Source organism: Oryctolagus cuniculus, chromosome 1 (assembly GCF_051225735.1).
Source record: "Oryctolagus cuniculus isolate XC-2025 breed Fujian yellow rabbit chromosome 1, ASM5122573v1, whole genome shotgun sequence".
Taxonomy (NCBI): Eukaryota; Metazoa; Chordata; class Mammalia; order Lagomorpha; family Leporidae; genus Oryctolagus; species Oryctolagus cuniculus.
Genome location: NC_142867.1, coordinates 203,900,508 through 203,920,684, shown reverse-complemented (window position 1 = coordinate 203,920,684; position 20,177 = coordinate 203,900,508). Strand labels below are relative to the sequence as shown.

Below are 20,177 nucleotides of genomic sequence, written 5' to 3'. Positions count from 1 at the left end.
ACATTTTAGAGTTAATCTTATTTAGGAAAAGAGTTTCACTGACTAGTTGTCTATTTCTTGAAATTTTAAAATTTTTATATTTTAAGATGATTTCAATTGACTTTAATTCTTTACTAGTTTTAGACTAAATGTTAAAAGCTAAATATGCATTTATAGTTGGACTTTGGAGTTAGTTGAACAACTGGAGCTGTTTGGGTACCATAATAGATAAGTAACATGTTTATAAAACTATATTTGTTTGCAAAATAATGAAATACTTTATTTTACAGCGCAGCAAAAGAAATATCATTGGATATTTTGAACAAAAGGATTCAGACAACTATAGAGTATTTGAAAGAGTAGCAAGTATTTTGCATGATGACTGTGCCTTCCTGTCTGCATTTGGGTAAGTGTCTTAATTGAGAATGTGCTAGTGGGTTTGCTTGGCTGCCATGTAAATTTCTGTAGTGTTTGGTCAGTTTCTGAAGATGAACTCTCCAAAGATTATCTCAAAGTCATCAGCCATTCTTTTTTTTAATTATTATTATTTTTACAGATTTATTTTTATTTACTTGAGGTGCAGAATGACAGAAGGAGAGAAAGAGCGAGAGAAATAGAGATCTTCCATCCACTGGTTCACTCCCCAAATGACCACAACAGCTGGGAGGGGGCCAGGCCAAACCCAGGAGTTAGGAACTCAATTCTGGTCTCCCACATGGGTGGTAGGGACTCAAGTACTTGGGCCATCTTTTGCTGCTTTCCCAGGCACAAAAGCAGAAAGCTGGATTAGAAGCAGAGCAGATGGGACTTGAACCATTGCTCTTGATATGGGATGCTGACATCACAGGTGGTTGCTTGATCTGCTGTGCCACAATATGCCAGTTACCCAACCAGTCTTTATACTTACCTGTGAATTCTTTGTGAAGGTTTAAAAGCCTGTTTATTTTCCTTCTATAGCTTCTGAGCTTCATTGTCTTCATGTATCTCCATCTTTCTATTACCTTTTCCTGTATCTTTCCTGTCTCATAACAATAATTCTCCTTTCTAAGGCTAACCTGTGATAGTATCCTTCTAACTGTCCTTTAAAATTCCTCTGGAGCTTTGATCCATCAGTTGTTCTTGATATTTTGTGTTTTCAACCTGACCCTTTTTGTGAATTGCTTTCCTTTCTGAAAACACGTTTCTTGGACCTCTGTGAATGAGACCCCATTGGAAAGAAGGGACCATCAAAGAAGGATGTACTTTTCTCTGAAGGGTGGAGAAAACTTCCACTTTGCTTATGGCCTTGTCTAAATACTGATGGAGTTTGTGTTCATTAAAAGGCAGCTCATGACAAGAGCCTCGTGTGATGACTAAGGTCATAAATAAGAGTTTTAATTGTTAAATTAACAACAGAAGTCACTGTGCCCTTACACCCCATGTAGGACCTCTGTCCTTAATGAGTTATACTATGAGAATTAACTGCAAAACTTTTTCTCAAACAATATTTTTTACATTGTGTGTGGGTATGTGTGCAAACTGTTGAAATCTTTACTTAGTGTGGAGTTGGTCTTTTGTGTATAAAATTAATTAAAAATGAATCTTAAAGAAGAACGGGATGGGAGGTGGGACAGTAGTGGGGGAGGGAGGGTGAGTATGGGGAGAAAAACCACTGTATTCCCAGTTATACCTGTGAAAATTGTATTCATTAAATAAAAACTTAAAAAAAAAAAAAAAGAAAGAAAACATGCTTCTCTCTTTCCTGACCCACCTCTTTTGTCTTTGGAGCTATAATATCATCTCTTTTTTCTCCGTTTTAAATTTTTCCGAATTAGTTTGTGTTTGGCTGGCTTGATTTTCTTAAACTAACCAGCACAAATGTCTTAAACACTTGGAGGCTCACTTTCACATCCATCCCTCTAGTGAAACTTGTCTTGGCAGTCACACATTTACCAGAGTGTTAATTACCAAGTCTAATGTCCTTTTTTGGATCTTAATCCTCTTCAGTTTCTCTGAAGGATGAATACTCACTTCTTTCCTTTTTCTGCTCTAAGTTTACATAGAATCTCTCTGATTTCTATGATTTATCTCTCTTTGTTTCCTTCTTTCTCGAAATGGAATCATGCTTAATGGTTCTATCCTTGACCCGCTCTTCTCGTTGGAGAGTCTCTCAACCATACTTCAACTTCCATGCAGTAGTATTTCTCTTTTTCATTGGTCCATCACTAGTAGTCTCAATTACAGTAGCTTCCTTGAGTGCAGCCCAGATTTCTGGCACAGTGTATTCTCTATATTTTGTAACCCTTGTCCTTGTTGTAATGCTTGTAGATTTTGTTCATGTCTGTTTCATTGAAAGCATTGTCTTTTGAAGATCATTGTAGAGTCAGTAAGGGAAGCCCCTCCCCCACATCGTTCACATTTTGCTCTCCAGTCACACAGGTCCCTTGCTTTTCCTCAAACACTTCAAGCAACTTATACAGCGAGCCTTTGCCCTTTCTGTTCCTCTGTGAGAAAGTGCTTTTCCCAAATTTCCTCACTTTGGAAAGTTCTTGTCTGATAATTTTTTTTAAACACATAGGATTTTTTTTTTAAGATTTATTTTATTTATTTGAAAGAGTTACATAGAGTGGTAGAGCGAGAGAAAGCAAGAGCGAGAGAGAGAGAGAGAGAGAGAGAGAGGTCTTCCATCTGCTGGTTCACTCCCCAGGTGGCCGCAACAGCCAGAGCTGAGCCGATCTGAAGCTAGGAGCCAAGAGCTTCTTCCAGGTCTCCCACGTGGGTGTAGGGGCCCAAGGACTTGGGCCACCTTCTAGTGCTTTCCCAGGCCATAGCAGAGAGCTGGATCAGAAGTGGAGCAGCCGGGACTTGAACTGGTGCCCACATTGGATGCTGGCATTGCAGGCTGGGGCTTTAACCCACTGTGCCACAGCGCCAGCCCCAACAACTAAAACTCTTAAATATAGCATTCTTTTTTTAAAAAACTATTTATTTATTTGAAAATCAGAGTTACAGAGAAGAGAGGGAGAGGCCGAGAGAGATCTTCCATCTGCTGGTTCACTCTCCAAATGGCTGCAATGGCCAGAGCTGAGCCAGACCAAAGCCAGGGTTCAGGAGCTTCTTCTGGGGTACATGGGCTCAAGTACTTGGACCATCTTCCACTGCTTTCTCAGGCACATTAGCAGGGATTTGGATTGTAAGTAGAGCAGCCAGTACTCAAGCCATCACCTATATGGGATGCCAGAGTCGCAGGCAGCGACTTTATCCGCTATGCCACAACACCGGCCCTGTAATAATCTTATATAAAATAACACTACCATCATCTAACTTGTTATTTCTTTTTAATACAAGATTTCTTTATTTATTTGAAAGGCAGAGTTACAGAGAAGGAGAACTAGAAAGAAAGAGACCTTCCATCTGCTTGTTCATTCTCCAAATGGCTGCAACATCTGGGATTGGGCCAGGTCAAAGCCGTGATCCTGGAGCCTGGAACTACATCCAGGTCTCCCATTTGGGTGGCAGGGGCTCAGGCACTTGGCCATCTTCTGCTGCTTTCCCAAGTGCATTAGCAGGAAGTTGGTTCAGAAATGAAGCAGCCAGGACTCAAACTGGTACTCACGTAGGATACCAGTGTTGTAGGTGGAGGCTTAATCTGCTATGTCACAATGCCAGCCCCCAACTTGTGATTCTTTGTCCACTTATTCCACTTACTTTTCTTCATAGTGCTTTAAGAATTTTTACCACCCAAGATAAATATTTCTGTGATCTCTTTTCTTGCCAAAATGTAAGCTCCATGAGTGTGAGATTTTTATCTGTCTTGTTCACTACTGTATACCCATTACTAAGACCATTCCTGTTACAAAGGAAGCACATAGTAAATAGTTACTGAATGAAAGAATGAGTGAGCCGAGGGGGCTGCTGCTGTGGTGCAGTAGGTTAATCCTCTGCCTGTGGCGCCAGCATCTCATATGAGTGCTGGTTCTAGTCCCAGCTGCTCCTCTTCCAATCCAGCTCTCTGCTATGGCCTTGGAAAGCAGTAGAAGATGGCCCAAGCGCTTGGTCTCCTGCATCTGCGTGGGAGACCTGGAGGAAGCTCCTGGCTTCACATCAGCTCAGCTCTGTTGTTAAGGCCATTTGGAGAGTAAACTGGTGGATAGAAGACCTTTCTCTCTATCTCTCCCTCCCACTGTCTGCAACTCTATCTCTCAAGTAACTAAAATAAAATCTTTAAAAAAAAAAATGAGTGAGTGGAGCATGTTCTTCCTTTCTGTCCCCATGATCCTCAGTCTTGGTTAACACCACTTGTCCCTATCTCCTGCACAACTATAGTAAGAAACTGGAGACATAGTAATGTTCAATTAATCTAAAAATAATTTATGTAGAGAAAAAATAACCCATCTGACACAGAATTTGTTATAGATTTCACTCAATAAATATTTATTCAGGGACTGGCATTGTAGCACAGTGATTTAGGTCATTGTTATGAGCACTGGTTTAAGTCCCAGCTACTCCACTTCCAATCCAGCTCCCTGCTAGTATGCCTGGGAAGGCAGCAAAAGATGGGCCAAGACTTGGGCCCCTGCCACCTATCTTGCCTTTGACCTGGCCCAGTCAGCAATTTGGGGAGTGAACCAGCAGATGGAAGATTGATATTCTTTTTCTCTCTCTCTGTCTCTAATTTTACCTTTCAAATAAATAAATCCTATACATAAATATTTATTCATCACCCAGTATGTGTTAGATGCTGTACAAGGTGCAGGGAATAACAGTGAACATGGAACTATGTAGATTATTTTAATTCATCTGTTTTTTAAAAGTTTTAGTTTTGGGCCAGCACTATGGCGCAGCGGGTTAACGCCCTGGCCTGAAGTGCTGGCATCACATATGGGCACCAGTTCAAGACCTGGCTGCTCCGCTTCCTATCCAGCTCTCTGCTGTGGCCTGGGAAAGCAGTAGAAGATGGCCCAAGTCCTTGGGCCCCTGCACCCACATGGGAGACCCGGAAGAAGCTCCTGGATCCTGGCTTCTGATCGGCATAGTTCCCGCCGTTGTGGCCATCTGGGGAGTAAACCAGTGGATGGAAGAACTCTCTCTCTTTTTCTCTCTCTCTCTCTCTCTGCCTCTCCTCTCTCTGTGTAACTCTGACTTTCAAATAAATAAATAACTAAATCTTTTTAAGAAAAAGAAGTTTTAGTTTTAAAAATTAAGCAGAAAAATCATGTTTGAATCTGACTTATAAGTAAATAATATGCAATGTATTTTTATTGTATGTGACCACATTAATGATATTGATCTACAATTGTTCATTTGCTGTTGGGAAAGAGGTCAAAAGCAATTTTATTTTATTTTTTTTAAAAGATTTAATTTATTTGAAAGTCAGAGAGAGAAGGAGAGGCAGAGAGAGAGAGAGGTCTTCCATCCACAGTTTCACTCCCCAATGGGCCTCAACTACTAGAGCTGTGCCGACCCGAAGCCAGGAACCAGGCGCTTCTTCTGGGTCTCCCGCGTGGGTGCAGGGGCCCAAGGACTTGGGTCATCTTCTACTGCTTTCCCAGGCCATAGCAGAGAGGTGGATCAGAAGTGGAAGAGCCAGGACTCGAACCAGCATCCATATGGGATGCCAGCACTGCAAGTGGTGGCGCCGGCCCCAGGTTTTATTTTTTAAAAATCATTTTATTTATTTGAGAGAGACAAACAACAGGTTCCATTTCTTGGTTCACTTCTTAAATGCCAACAACAGCAGTGGCTGGACCAAGCCAAAGCAGGAGTCAGGAACTCAATCTGGATGACCCAGTCAACCTGAACCATCATTTCTTACCTCCCAGGGTATGCATTAGCAGGAAGATGGAATTGAGAGTGGAGCCAAGATCGAAACGTTGGCATTCTGATTTGAGTTGCAAGTGTCTTAAATGCTAGATGAAGCACTTCCCACCAAGAGTAACTTTTTTACTAGAAAGTGCTAAAACTGCCAGTCCAAATTTATAACGTACTAGTTGCAAGAACAACTAATTAAAATTTTCCTTTAAATATATCTGACTTGTATAAAACATTTGATATTATGTAGTCTATAAGTTGGAATGATGATGGCTTAAATTTCAAGTATTTATTTATATTTATAAATTTAAGTGTTAGCTTGATAAATTAGTAAATAAGTAATATAAAATAGAAGATTTAGTAATTATTAAATTTCAAGTATTTATATTTATAAGTATAAATATGTATTTATATATTCAAGTGTTTATCACAAAGTAAATAGCTAATTCTGTTTCATTCAGGTATATTACTGCTATTTTTTAAAAATATTACTATTGTTTTTCCCTTCCTGTTAGGGATGTTTCAAAACCAGAAAGATACAGTGGAGACAATATAATCTACAAGCCACCAGGGGTAAGTTGCTATTTCTTAATGTGTGTAATCATATATAATTTATAAATACATATGTGGTATAATTATACTTTTAATGTTCATAGAATTTTAGAATTTGAGTAGAAGGCAAGCTTGAAGCATCATCTTGAGCTAATACAAATCTTTCCATTTGAAGATGGGGCTGCAGAGGCCTGAAGTCTCAGTTACCTTTAGTGGCAGAGATGGGATTGGAAGAACCAGAAAGGCTCAGGCCTTTTTGCAAAAAATCAGTTGCCGTTGTAATTTCTTAAATTTTAATTTATTTGAAAGCAAGCAAGATAGAGAAAAAAAAATTTTTTTTTTAAAGATGTATTTTATTTGTTTCAAAGAGTTACAGAGAGAGGTAGAAACAAAGAGAGAGTCTTCCATATGCTGGTTCACTCCCTAAATGGCCTCAACAGCTGGAGTTGAGCTGATCAGGAGCCAGGAGCTTCCTCCAGATCTCCCACATGGGTGCAGGGGCCCAAGGACTTTGGCCATCCTCTGCTGCTGTCCCAGTTGCATTAGCGGGGAGCTGGATTGGAAGTGGAGCAGCTGGGTCTCGAACTGGTGTCCATATGGGATGCCAGTGCTACAGGCTGGGGCTTTAACTTGCTGTGCCACAGTGTCAGCCCTGAGAGAAAGATTTCTAATCCAGAGGTTCACACTGCAGATGCCTGTAGCAGCCACGGTTGGGCAAGGCTGAAACCAGGAGCTGGGAGCACAATCCAAGTCTCTGTTATGGGTGGCAGGTACCCAGCTACTTTAGTCATTACTTGCTGCTGCCTCCCAGTGTCTGCTTTAGCAGAGGGGTAGAGCCAAGACTCAAACCCATATACTCTAATATGGGATTTGGGTGTCCCAATCAGCATCTTAAGCATTGTGTCAAATACCTGCTCCCTTCCCCACCCTCCCCAGTCATTTCTGCTCTTCCTTTTGAATTTGGTCTGGGAATCAAAATATATTTTAGAGTTTTATTTATTTGAAATTTATTATGCCTTTAATAGCCAGGTTGAAGCTAGGAACCAGCAACTCTCTTGGGTCTCCCATGTGGGTGGCAAAGTCCCAAACACTTGAGCCATCACCTGCTCTATCCCAGGATGTGCATTAGCAGGAGGCTGGATTGAAAGCAGAGGCAGGACTCCATCTCCAGCATTCCAAATGGGATGTGGGCTTCCCAAGCAACAACTTAATCCAGTGTGCCACCACATTCCTAGTAGTCTGTATTTAATTTGTAATTTACTTATTTAAGAGACAGATTTTTCCATCTGCTGGTTCACTCCCTAATGCCTGCAGCAGCCAGGCTAACGCAGGAACCTGGAACTCAGTCCAAGTGTCCCACATGAGTGGCAGGGCCTCAACTACTTGTGATATTGCCTCCCAGGGTGCATAAAGCAGGGAGCAAAAATTGGAAATAGAGCTGGGACTCAAATCCAGGCATTCTGATGTGGGGTGTGATTGTCCTAGGTGGTGTCTGTTTTTATCCCTCTTTTTTGTATGTATGTATGTATGTATTTATATAAAAGGAACAAATTTTCTATATTGCATAAATATAGTTTTAAGAACATAATGATACTTCCTATCCTTCCTTCCTTCCTTCCTTCCTTCCTTCCTTCCTTCCTTCCTTCCTTCCTTCCTTCCTTCCTTCCTTTCCTTGCTTCTACTCTCTCCCCTCCTTCCTTTATTATTTTTCTTTTAATTTTTGCAATGATATGCTTTCAATTTACTTTATAATCACAAGGTTAACCCTCCACTAAATAAAAAATTAAACAAGTTGTAAGTAGAAAAACCACCATTCCTCAGGAGTAGAGACAAGGGCTGTAAAGAATCAAATCTGAAAATGTCAATTTCATTCATATACATTAATTTTTTTTTTGTGCTCTATATATTAGTTACCACAAATCAAGGAAAATATGATATTTGTCTTTTTGGGACTGGCTTATTTCCCTAAACGTAATGGTCTCCAATTGCATCCATTTTGCTGCAAATAACAGGGTTTCTTTCTTTCTTTCTTTCTTTTTTTTTTTTGTATGACTGAGTAAGTAGTATTCCATTTTGTGTGTGTGTGTGTGTGTGTGTGTGTGTGTATACACACATATATGTATACATACACCACAATTTCTTTATCCAGTCCTCAGTTGATGGACATCTGGTTTGATTCCATATGTTAGTTATTGTGAATTGAGCTGATATATACATGGGGGTACACAGATAACTCTTTCATATACTGATTTCATTTTGTTTGGGTAAATTCCCAGGAGTGGAATGGCTGAGTCATACAGTAGACCTATCTTCAGATTTCTGAGGAATCTCTATAATGGTTGTATGAGTTTACATTCCCACCACCTGTGTTAGGGCACCTTTTTCCTCATATCCTCGCCAAACATTATTTTTTTATTTTTGGATAGTGGTCATTCTAACTGGGGTGAGGTGAACCTTCATTGTGACTTTTATTTGCCTTTTCCCTGATGGCTCACTAAGCATTTTTCCATGTGTCTGTTGGCCATTTGTATCTCATCCTTTGAAAAATGCCTGTATTAACTGCTATTCCAAACAACCACCTCCTGGAAACTAAATTTAAGAGACACTTCACTGATTTGTGGTCATCACTCCTAGTTGTATCATACAAGCCGAGGTCCTAAATCTTATAAATTCACCTGATAGCTGCTGGAAAATAAGCAGCAACTGGGTTGCTTTGAAACCTTGAGCTAAGAAGTTTTAAAGCAGCTAAATGTGAAAGTAGCTGTTTAGACCTGGACAATTGTAGCCATAACTGAGAGGCAGATGTCTTAGCATATGTTACCACAGTGACCTAAGGTTTGTCATTACAATTTGACACAGACACAGAAAAAGGTACCTATGGGTATGTTTTTAATTTTCATTTTAATCTTCTTCATATTTTGACATTAGAAGTTTTAATGTTTTTGTAGTCAGATAAGTGAATTTTTTGTTTAGAAGGCTCATTTCCTATTCTGATTTCATATAATTTATTGGATCATTTTCTGTTTCTATGAGAAATAGCTGAGGATGTATGGTTTGTAGTTTTCAAGACTTGTTCACTCTGCAGATTTTCTGTTTTTTAAAATTTCTATTTATTTATTTTCACTTTTATTTGAAAGGCAGAGATAGAGACAGAAGGAAATCTACGATCTGTTGGTTCATTCCCAAAATGCATAAGACAGCCACAGCTGGGCCAGGCCGAAACCAGGAGCCCAGAACTCCATCCTAATCTCCCCTGTGGATGGCAAGGACTTAAGTTCTCAAGCCATCATCTGCTGCCTCCCAGGATGTGCATTATCTAGAAGGTGGTTTGGAAGCAGAGGAGCCAGCATTTGAACCTAGGCCCTCCAATGTGGGATGTGGACATACCAAGCCCCATCTTAACTGCTGTACCAAACGCCTGCCTCATCTCCAAATTTTCTTCTAGCATTTCTACTCCAAGGAATAACTAAATCAGCTCATTGGTTAATTCTTTTCACAATGCCTGCCTGCTTTTAGTGAAAATACAGTTAAGGTAATTAACATAAATCGAAGTAAAAGCAAGTGCTTAGATAGTTGCAGGTTAGGTTCTCATGTTCCTGATAATCAAAGAATTAGATGATGATGACGATTTGAAAGTCAGAGTTACACAGAGAGGGAAAGACAGAGAGATCTGCCGTTTACTGGTTCATTCCCCAGATGGCCACAACGCCAGGGCTGGGCCATGCTGAAGTCAGGAGCTTCATCCAGTTCCCCTACATGGACTTGGGGACCCAAACAGTTGGGCCATCCTCCTCTGCTTTTCTCAAACCAGTAGTAGAGAGCCAGATCAGAAGTGGAGCAGCCAGGACACAAACCTGTACCCATGTGGGATGTTGGCTTTGCAAGTGGCCACTTTTTTTATCCACCAGTACACAACACTGGCCTTTTTTTTTTTTTTTTTTTTTTTTTTTTTTTTTTTTTACCATCAACAGTTGTTTTCTTGGGTTTTCTATTTTTTATGTTTATTTTCTGTCTCCTATAGATTTTCTGGGTTTATATAAGTGAATTTAAGAATGTATTTTGCTAGTACATAGTAGATTGGTTTAATTTTTTCCCCTGTTTTTCTAACAGCATTCTGCTCCAGATATGGTGTACTTGGGATCTATGACAAATTTTGATGTGACTTACAATTGGATTCAAGATAAATGTGTTCCTCTTGTTCGAGAAATAACCTTCGAAAATGGAGAGGTATGAACTTCCTATATGTGTTGTTTTTAATTTAGATGTATGGAAGAATAACCTTCTTCTACCCATCTTGCTGTTTTAATACAAGAATTTTTCGTTGTGGACTGTATCATAGCTAATAACTTAATACAGAGCAGTGATTCTCCTGTCCCACAGCACCTCTGTTACATTTTCAATAATAGCAGTAGTGCACTACAGTCTTGAAAATGCTTCCCAAGGTGATTCTGAAACCCACCTATTGGTTGAGGGTGCTTGTTTAAGTGGATGTCATTTAGAGGCAATGCTTTGCAGACTTCAGTTACAACTAATTATTTATAGTGAGTAGTCCTTTGCTACTAAAAGATTTTTCTGATTCCTGTCTAATCTTCAAGACAAAGTTGTGTTGTCTTTTTCATGATAAATAATGAAAGTGATTATCAGTGATCATGTAATAGACGTCGGTCATCCCAAGCCCTTGAAATAAAGTCCATTGGAATTATTACAACCCCCACAAAAACAAAAGGAAAAACCCTAAGTGACTGGAAGAATAGGAGTGAAGGGTTATGTCTGTGAGAGACCCTTTCCTTTCTTTATCATAAGCCAAATATGTTTTTCATTCTAAAACTCATGGTCCAAGAATGTAAGTGTTGACAAATGTTTTATTAAGTAGAGTTTTTTAAAAAACTTATATATGTCAAATAATTACAAGTGTATAGATAGAGATCAGTTGCAGCTCAAAAAATTATCACAGAGTAACTGCACTCATAAGATAACTACCAAGTCAGGGTGTTATGGACAAAGTATGTGTGTGGCCCCAAAATTCATATGTTGAAATAGTTTTTTTTTTTCCTAAAGATTTATTTATTTACTTGAAAGAATTAGAAAGAGGGAGAGACAGAGAGAAAGAGATCTTCTATCCCCTGGTTTACTCCCCAGATGACTGCAGTGGCCAGCGCTGGGTCAGGCTGAAGCCAGGAGCTTCTGGGTCTCCCACATGGGTGGCAAGGAAAGAAACACTTGGACCATCTTCTGTTGCCTTTCCCAAGCCATTAGCAGGGAGCTGGATCTGAAGTGGAGCAGCTGGGCAATGAACGGGCGGGATGCCCATGTTGCAGGCAGTGGCTTTACCCACTGTGCCACAACTGTAGCACCCATATGTTGAAATCTTAACCCACTACTGTGATGGCATTAGGAGGTAGGGCCTTTGGAAAGTAATTATGTCCTGAGGGTAGAGTCCTCATGAATGAGATTAGTGCCTTTACTGTCATGTGAGGGTACAAAGAGAAGTTGGCAGTCTGCAACTGAATGACAGCCCTCACCAGAACCCAACTGTTCTGGCAAAGCAATAGCCTCCAAAACTATGAGAAACAAATTTCTGTTTATGAGTCACGTTGTCCGTGGTTCTTTATTATAGCAGCACAAAATAAGACCCAGGAGTGGGTAATTTTTTTCTTTTAAGGGGCCAGGCAGTAAATAATTTAGGCTTTATGTTCATACAATAATCTCTATTCCAACTACTTAAATTTGCTCTTGTAGCACAAGAGTACTTTGTACTTAAGTACTTTATACAGTACCTAAACAAGTGAATACCACTGTGTTCCAATAAACCTTTATTTATTGACACACATCATTTTCACACATCATGAAACATTTAGAAAATTCTTTTACCAATCATTTAAAAATGTAAAGGCCATTCTTATCTTGTGAACCATACAAAATCAAGCATCAAGTCAGATTTGACCCGTGGCTGTAATTCACTGATTCCTAAGTTAGGTCAAGGAATACACTACAGAGCTTCTCTTCCTTCTTTGCAATCATTATCCCACTTACCATCTTCATAACTACTGCAATGATTTCGAACAGGAATATCCAAAGTTTTGCCTATTTGAACCCAGAATGGAATCAGTCTTTTTGTGTCTGGTTTCTTTCACTCAGTTTATGTTTGTGGGATCCATTTATGTTACATGAAGTTTCAGTTCATTCATTTTTATACTGAATGTAATTCTCTTATGTGAATATACCATAGTTTAATATAGTTCACAAACATTAGGTTGCTTCTGAGTTTTGATTGTTGTAAATAGTGCTGCTGTGAGCATTCTTTCTTATAGATGTCTTTTGGTGATGCCGGCGCCGCGGTTCACTAGGCTAATCCTCCGCCTTGTGCGCCGGCACACCGGGTTCTAGTTCTGGTCAGGGCGCCGGATTCTGTCCCGGTTGCCCCTCTTCCAGGCCAGCTCTCTGCTGTGGCCAGGGAGTGCAGTGGAGGATGGCCCAAGTACTTGGGCCCTGCACCCCATGGGAGACCAGGATAAGCACTTGGCTCCTGCCATCGGATCAGCGCGGTACACTGGCCGCGGCGGCCATTGGAGGGTGAACCAACAGCAAAGGAAGACCTTTCTCTCTGTCTCTCTCTCTCACTGTCCACTCTGCCTGTCAAAAAATAAAAAAGTAAAATAAAATAAAAAGAAATACATGTCTTTTGGTGAAATATTCAGACATTTTCATTGGATATGTAGTCCTATGAGTAGAATTGTTGAATCATAGGGCATGCATACAATTCAACTTTACTAAATTATACCAGTTTCCTAAAGTGATTCTAGCAGTTTACACTCACAGTTTGCCTTGTTCCACATTCTTACCACACTTGATGTAGTCAGCCATTTTAATATTTGTTTATACTCGTATGTGTAGTAGAATATCATTATGGCAGCTAGATCCTTACAAATTTTATTTATTTGAATGTCAAAGTTAGAGAAATTTTCCATCTGCTGGTTAGCTCCCCAAATGGCTGCAACTGCTGGGGCTGCACCAGGCTGAAGCCAGGAGCTTCTTTGGGGTCTCCCATGTGTGTGTGTGAGGGGCCCAAATATTTGGCCATCTTCCGCTACTTTTCCTGGGGCATCAGCAGGGAGCTGGATCTGAAGTAGAGCAGCCAGAACACCAACCAGCGCCCATATGGAGTGCTGGTGTTACATGGGATGTGGTGGCTTAACCTGCTACTCTACAGTGCTGGCTCTCAAAATATATTTCTTAAATAGTAAGACTTGAACATTGAAATTATTCTTTGATCCATGGGCTTCAGATCGAATATTTTGTTAGCAGGCATGAAAATAACATTAACTCACTGTGCATCTCCATCAGAGCTCTTGGGCGACCAGGTGCATTGTTATTACTAAGCAGTGATGCTTTAAAAGGAACCTTTTTTTCTGATCAGTAGAGAGTCTTCCTGTCCTTTGAAGCTTTGAAGTCAGACATTTACTTCTTTTCTTTAGCTGTTAGTCCTAGATGGCTTCTTCCAGTGGAAGGCTGTGTTGTCTACATTGAAAATCTGTTGTTTAAGTACAGCCACATTCATCAGTTATCTTAGCTAGGTCTTCTGCGTAACTTGCTGCAGCTTCTACATTAGGTCTTGCTGCTTCACTTTGCACTTTTATGTTGTGGAGATGGCTCTTTCCTTAAACTTCATGAACCAAACTCTGCTAGCTTTAACCTTTTCTTCTGTAGCTCCATCATTTCATTTCTCTTAGCCTTCATAGAATTGAAGAGAGTTAGAGCTTTACTCTGGATTAGGCTTTGGTTTAAGAAAATGTTATGGCTGGTTGACCTTTTATCTATACCACTAAAGCTTTGAAATAAAACCCAAGAAATAAGGCTGTTTAGCTTTCTTATCATTATGTGTTCATTGGAGTAGCACTTTTTTTTTTTTTTGAATGTTCATAGAAGCTTTATTTATGATGGCACACGTGACCCTTACAACTGTGGCCTACTGATTCACAAAACAATAGAAACCTCATGTCAAGAGAAACAAGCAGGCACAGTTAGTACTTATGATAACTATTTACATATTACTATTTACATAAAATTCAACAGCAAGCAAAACTAAGCTTTGAGGACAGAAATCCTTTTAGATAATGAGTGCTTCTTGGAGTAGCATTTTTAATATCCTTCTAGAACTTTGCATTCACAGTTTGACTAACTGGCACAAGAGATCCAATCTCAACCTGTTTTACTTTTCATCATGCCTTCCTCATTAAGCTTAATCATTTCTAGCTTTCAGAGTAAAGTGAGAGACTCATCCTTTCACATGTAATACTGAAAGGCCATTGTAGGGATATTAATTGGCCTAATTTCAGTATTATTTTGTCTTAGAGGATAGGGAAGCCAAAGGATTAATAGTTTACTGGTTGAAAACTGGCTATATTTGGGGGGTTTGTCTTTTACCCTGAATAAAACACTTTTTTAAAAATTTATTTAAGGTACATAAATTTCATGTATTTCATATTTACAGATTTAGGAACATAGTGGTACTTCCCACCCTACCCTCCCTCCTGCCCATGCTCCCACCCTTCCTCCTCCTCCTCTCCCTCCTCCTCCTAGTCCCAACACTGTTCCTCAACAGTAGAGACTAGGCAATTTCACTCCAATACGTTACATTTTTAATAAAGCACTTTTCAGTTTTGGGTATGTTGCATATATAACTGGAGTGGTTTTTGTAATATACCTTAAAATAAACATGAGTTTCTAATCAGATTTACTGCTGATACCCTCAGTTTTTCTTTTTTCTTTCTTTTTTTTTAAGATTTATTTATTTATATGAAAATCAGAGTTACACAGAGAGAATAGGAGAGGCAGAGAGAGAGAGAGAGAGAGGTCTTCCATCCGCTGCTTCACTCCCCAATTGGTCACAGTGGCCAGAGCTGTGCTAATCCGAAGCCAGGAGCCAGGAGCTTCTTCCAGGTCTCCCATGTGGGTGCAGGAGCCCAAGGACTTGGGCCATCTTTTACTGTTCTCCCAGGCCATAGCAGAGAGCTGGATCGCAAGTGAAACGCCTGAATGGGATGCCAGCACTACAGGCAGCAGCTTTACTTGCTATACCACAGCGCCGGCCCCTCCTCAGTTTTTCAGTGTTACCTGTGAAGACTGAAAATACTAACCAACTTTACACTACCCTAAAATGATGAACATCTTGATGAAGAAGTAGTGTAATTCCTTATGTTCTAAATGTCCTGGCTACAACTGGCTATCCTTTGAAACCTCATGTTCAGCTAGCTAATCAGTAGTCCGGTACAGACTTTCCTTTAAAGTGGATTAGTTCCTGCAGCAGAGGGTCTTCTGAGTGCCTGTGTACTTGGGGTGAGTTAAAAAGTGAATTCACTCTTTGGTTAAGGTTATTGTTTGTTTATACCATATGATCTTATTTTTTCCCCATGATGTTACATGAAGTGGATTCAAAACTGTTCCTAACTAGAGAGTAGCTAGAACTGAATGGAGAAACCTGATAATTCTCATTTACTGCTTTTCTCTACAGGAATTGACAGAAGAAGGATTGCCTTTTCTTATTCTCTTCCATATGAAAGATGATACAGAAAGCTTAGAAATATTCCAGAATGAAGTAGCCCGGCAATTAATAAGTGAAAAAGGTAGACAGATTAAGGTGTTTATTTTCACCTTTCCTTTTTCTCTTTCTCCCTTTCCTTCTCTCTCTCTTCCCTTCTGTGTTATATTTATATTCACATAAACATATTTGGGTTAAAAACTTCTGATTTTAACATTTACATTCAAATGTGGGAGAGGCATTAGTACAAATATAACATTGTTTTGTTTTGTTTTCCCTAAATTATGACTGTTTTAGAGAGAGAAATCAAATAACATGAAAAGCAGAGTTATGAGTGAATAACATTAATTTGGGGTACTTTCTTTTTATTTTAAAGATTTATTTATTTGAAAGAGTTACACAGAGAGAGAGAGAGAGAGAGAGAGAGAGGTCTTCCATCTGCTGGTTCACTCCCTAATTGGCTGCAACAGCCGGAGCTGTACCGATCCGAAGCCAGGAGCTTCTTCTGGGTCTCCCACATGGGTGCAGAGGCCCAAGGACTTGGGCCATCCTGTACTGTTTTCCCAGGCCACAGCAGAGAGCTGGATCAGAAATGGAGCAGTCGGGACTCGAGCCAGTGACCATTTGGAATGCCGGCACCGCAGCGGTGCCTTTACTCGCTACATCACAGTGCTGGCTCCTGAGGCACTTTCTGCTAGCATCTTGATTCTTGTCTGATCCACGTGCCAATAGATACTTCCAAGAGATATTGCTGAGAGAGCTAATTACATGGTCTGGTTAACTTTTATTTTTAAATGAAAGAAACTTGAGTAGTTGTCTGGTTTTCTCCAAAGCAGTCAGGTGGAATTTGAGGTGTCCACTCTGTTGTTAGAGAACAAAGTCAAACAGAATACACTAACAGCATTCTGTGGAGTTGCCTATTTTAGTCACTTAGTAAATATTTTGGAGGTTAAATTAGGTTAAGTCAACCAGGAGGGGCTGAACAGCCTAGAATGAAAATGGTCCCATGAGAACAACTCAACTATCACTTTTAGTAACTAGCTGCCCAGAGCCTGGGTAATTTGCAAAGCAAATGACTGCCCATTTCAAGAAAATAAATTCACTGATACATTCAAATTTTGGTTCAGTTTACATACCTTTTAAAGAAATTGTGCTCCCTTTCTTAAGAGCTAAAATCCTATCTCTTTTAATGTTGTGATATCAACTTTTTTGTATTTCTGATATATATCACTCTAAAGACTGTTGGGAATTTTTTTAGCATATCATTTCATGTGAACTTATGATCTTAGGAGAATAAGCTCAAGAAAATTCTAACCTACATCTTAAAATTGTTTCTTTTAAAGGTACAGTAAACTTTTTACATGCAGATTGTGACAAATTTAGACATCCTCTTCTGCATATACAGAAAACTCCAGCAGATTGCCCTGTTATAGCTATTGACAGCTTCAGGCATATGTATGTGTTTGAAAACTTCAAGGATGTATTGTAAGTATTCATTTTGTTTTTCCAATTACTGATATGTTCTCAAAAATGAACTTTAAACAATTATTGGACTTTGTAAAGTAATCTTATGTTAGAAGAGTAATACTTTATAAGTTGGATGGAAGCTGGTGGAGTTTTTTTCACTGAAGATTGTGGTGTTATTGACCATAAGAATTATGATTTATTCCTGTAGAAATGCCAGCATTAGGTGACTGGAATTGGTGATTAATACTTGGGTGATTATTGATTAATGATTGAGAATTAATCCCTGAAAAAAAATTTGTGTCTTATGAGAGATTCCCTCTGCATTGAACTTGATCTTTGCCAGCACATCAAGGAACATAGATTGTACTCCTAGGTCAGGTTGAAGGAAATTGATAATATTGCTGTTCATTTGTGACTACATCTAGCTGAAAAAAGCAAGAAAAACTACACTGATTCTTCAAGAAGATGAGCAAAATTGAAGAGCCATTAAAAAAAAGATATATTTATTTATTTAAAAGGCAGAGTTATAGAGAGGCAAAGGGGGGGGGGAAGGAGGGAGGGAGGGAGGGAGAGAGGGAGAGGGAGGGCTTCCATCCACTGGTTCACTTCCCAGATGGCTGCAGTGGCCAGAGCTGTCTCAATCCATAGCCAGGAGCCTGGAGCTTCTTCCAGGTCTCTCATGCAGGTACAGGGGCCCAAGGACTGACCATCTTCTGCTAATAAAGCCATTTGTTAAACTAAGAGAGAAAACTCAAATCATAAATGAAGGAGGAGATATACCTGATACAGAAATACAAAGAATTCATGAGACTACTATGAAAAATTATACATCAACAAATTGGTAACCTAGAAGAAATAGACAAATTCCTACACATATACCAAAGCTGAAGCATGAAGAAATAAAATCTGAACACACCAATAATGTGTAAGGAGGTTAAATCAGTACTAACCAGTCTCCCTTCAATGAAAAGCCCAGGACCACTTGGTTTCACTGCTGAACTCTATATGACATTTGAAGAACTAATACCAGTATTTCTCAAACAACAGAAAAACTGAAACAGTGGTAAAACTTCCAGGCCCATTTTTTGAGGCCCTGATACCAAAGCCAGACAAAGGCGCTATAAAATAGAAAATTATAATGCAATGTCTTTGATCAGCATTGATGCAACTCCTTAATAAATACTAACAAACTAGAGAGCGCAGAAATAAATCCACACATTTATGGTCACTTGATTTTCGATGACAGTGCCATGAACACCTAATGGAGAGAGAACAGTCTGTTCAATAATGGTACTGGGAAAAGGGAGGAAAACTAGATATTCACATTCAGAAAAGTGAAATCAGACTCTCATCTCACACCATATGCAAATGTTAATTCAAAATGGACTAAAGACTTAGACCTAATACTGGAAAACTATTTGAAGGAAATATGAGAGGACTTCAAAAAGTTCATGGGAAAATAGAATGAAAACATAATGCACATTTTACATGAACCTTTTGAAGCCCCCTCATATGGGGGAAAGCTCTGTGACATTGGTCTGTCTGGGCAGTGACTTTTTTGGATGTAATCCCAAAAGCACAGGCAACAAAAGTAAAAATAAATAATTGGGATCAGAGCAAATTCTAAAAAGTTTCTGTACAGCAAAGGAAAGTCTACAGAATGAAGGACAACCGGACAACCTAAGAATGTAAAAAAAAAAATTGCAAACTATACATCTGATAAATGATTAATATCCAAACCTTAAGGAATTAAAAAACTCAATAGTAAGAAATAGTACAGCCGGCGCCGCAGCTCACTAGGCTAATCCTCCACCTTGCGGTGCCGGCACACCGGGTTCTAGTCCTGGTTGGGGCGCCGGATTCTGTCCCGGTTGCCCCTCTTCCAGGCCAGCTCTCTGCTGTGGCCAGGGAGTGCAGTGGAGGATGACCCGAGTGCTTGGGCCCTGCACCCCATGGGAGACCAGGATAAGTACCTGGCTCCTGCCTTCGGATCAGCACATTGCGCCGACCGCAGCGGCCATTGAAGGGTGAACCAACGGCAAAGGAAGACCTTTCTCTCTGTCTCTTTCTCTCACTGTCCACTCTGCCTGTAAAAAGAAAAAAAAAAAATTTAAAATTGTCAAGGGAGTTGAATAAATATTTCTCAAAGCAGACATACAAGTGACCAACAGGTATATGAAAAATGGTTAACATCACTAATTATCATAGAAATGCAAGTTAAAACCACATGAGACATCACTTCCTATCTGTTAGGTTGCAAATGGCTATTACCAGAACGAAGGTAACAGTGCTGGGCAGGAGGTGCAGAAAAGGGAACCTTGTATACTTTTGGTGGGGATGTATATTAGTGCAGCTATTCTGGAAAATGTTGTAGAAGTTCCTGAGAAAATTAAAAATAGAGATACCCTGTGTCCAGCAGTTGCACTGCTAGGTGTGTATTCCAAGAATATGAAATAGTATATCAAAGAGATATTTGCATCCCATGTGTATTATACACAATAGCCAAGATATGGAATTAACCCAAGTATCTTATGAGCAGATGAACTGGTTTATATATACACAAGTGAGTTCTATTCAGCTTATAAAAAAGAAAACCCTGTCATTTGTGACAGCATGGATGAACCTTGAGGGCATTATGTGAAGTGAAATAAGCCACACACAGAAAGACAAATATTACATGATCTTACTCCTATGTGAAATATAAAAACTGAACTCAGTAGATGTGGAGAATAGAATGATATTAACTAAAGATGGAAGATATAGTTACAAAGTAGGGAGATGTTGGTCAAAGCCTACAGCATTTTGTTAGATAAATGATTAAGTTAAAGGGCTCTGTTACAGGACTTGGGCA

General features: G+C 39.5%; 1 protein-coding gene across 2 annotated transcripts in view; it reads left to right on the top strand.

Moving 5' to 3' along the window:
- ERP44 (endoplasmic reticulum protein 44) overlaps positions 1-20,177 on the top strand; it is a 112,170-nt gene that overhangs the window by 72,936 nt on the left and 19,057 nt on the right. For both annotated transcript variants that reach the window (XM_017349290.4, XM_070054888.2), the window contains 5 exons: positions 270-385; positions 6,285-6,342; positions 10,432-10,548; positions 15,833-15,944; positions 17,203-17,344. In XM_017349290.4, the coding sequence (XP_017204779.1) occupies positions 270-385; positions 6,285-6,342; positions 10,432-10,548; positions 15,833-15,944; positions 17,203-17,344 (545 nt within the window). The remainder of the gene's footprint in view (positions 1-269; positions 386-6,284; positions 6,343-10,431; positions 10,549-15,832; positions 15,945-17,202; positions 17,345-20,177) is intronic.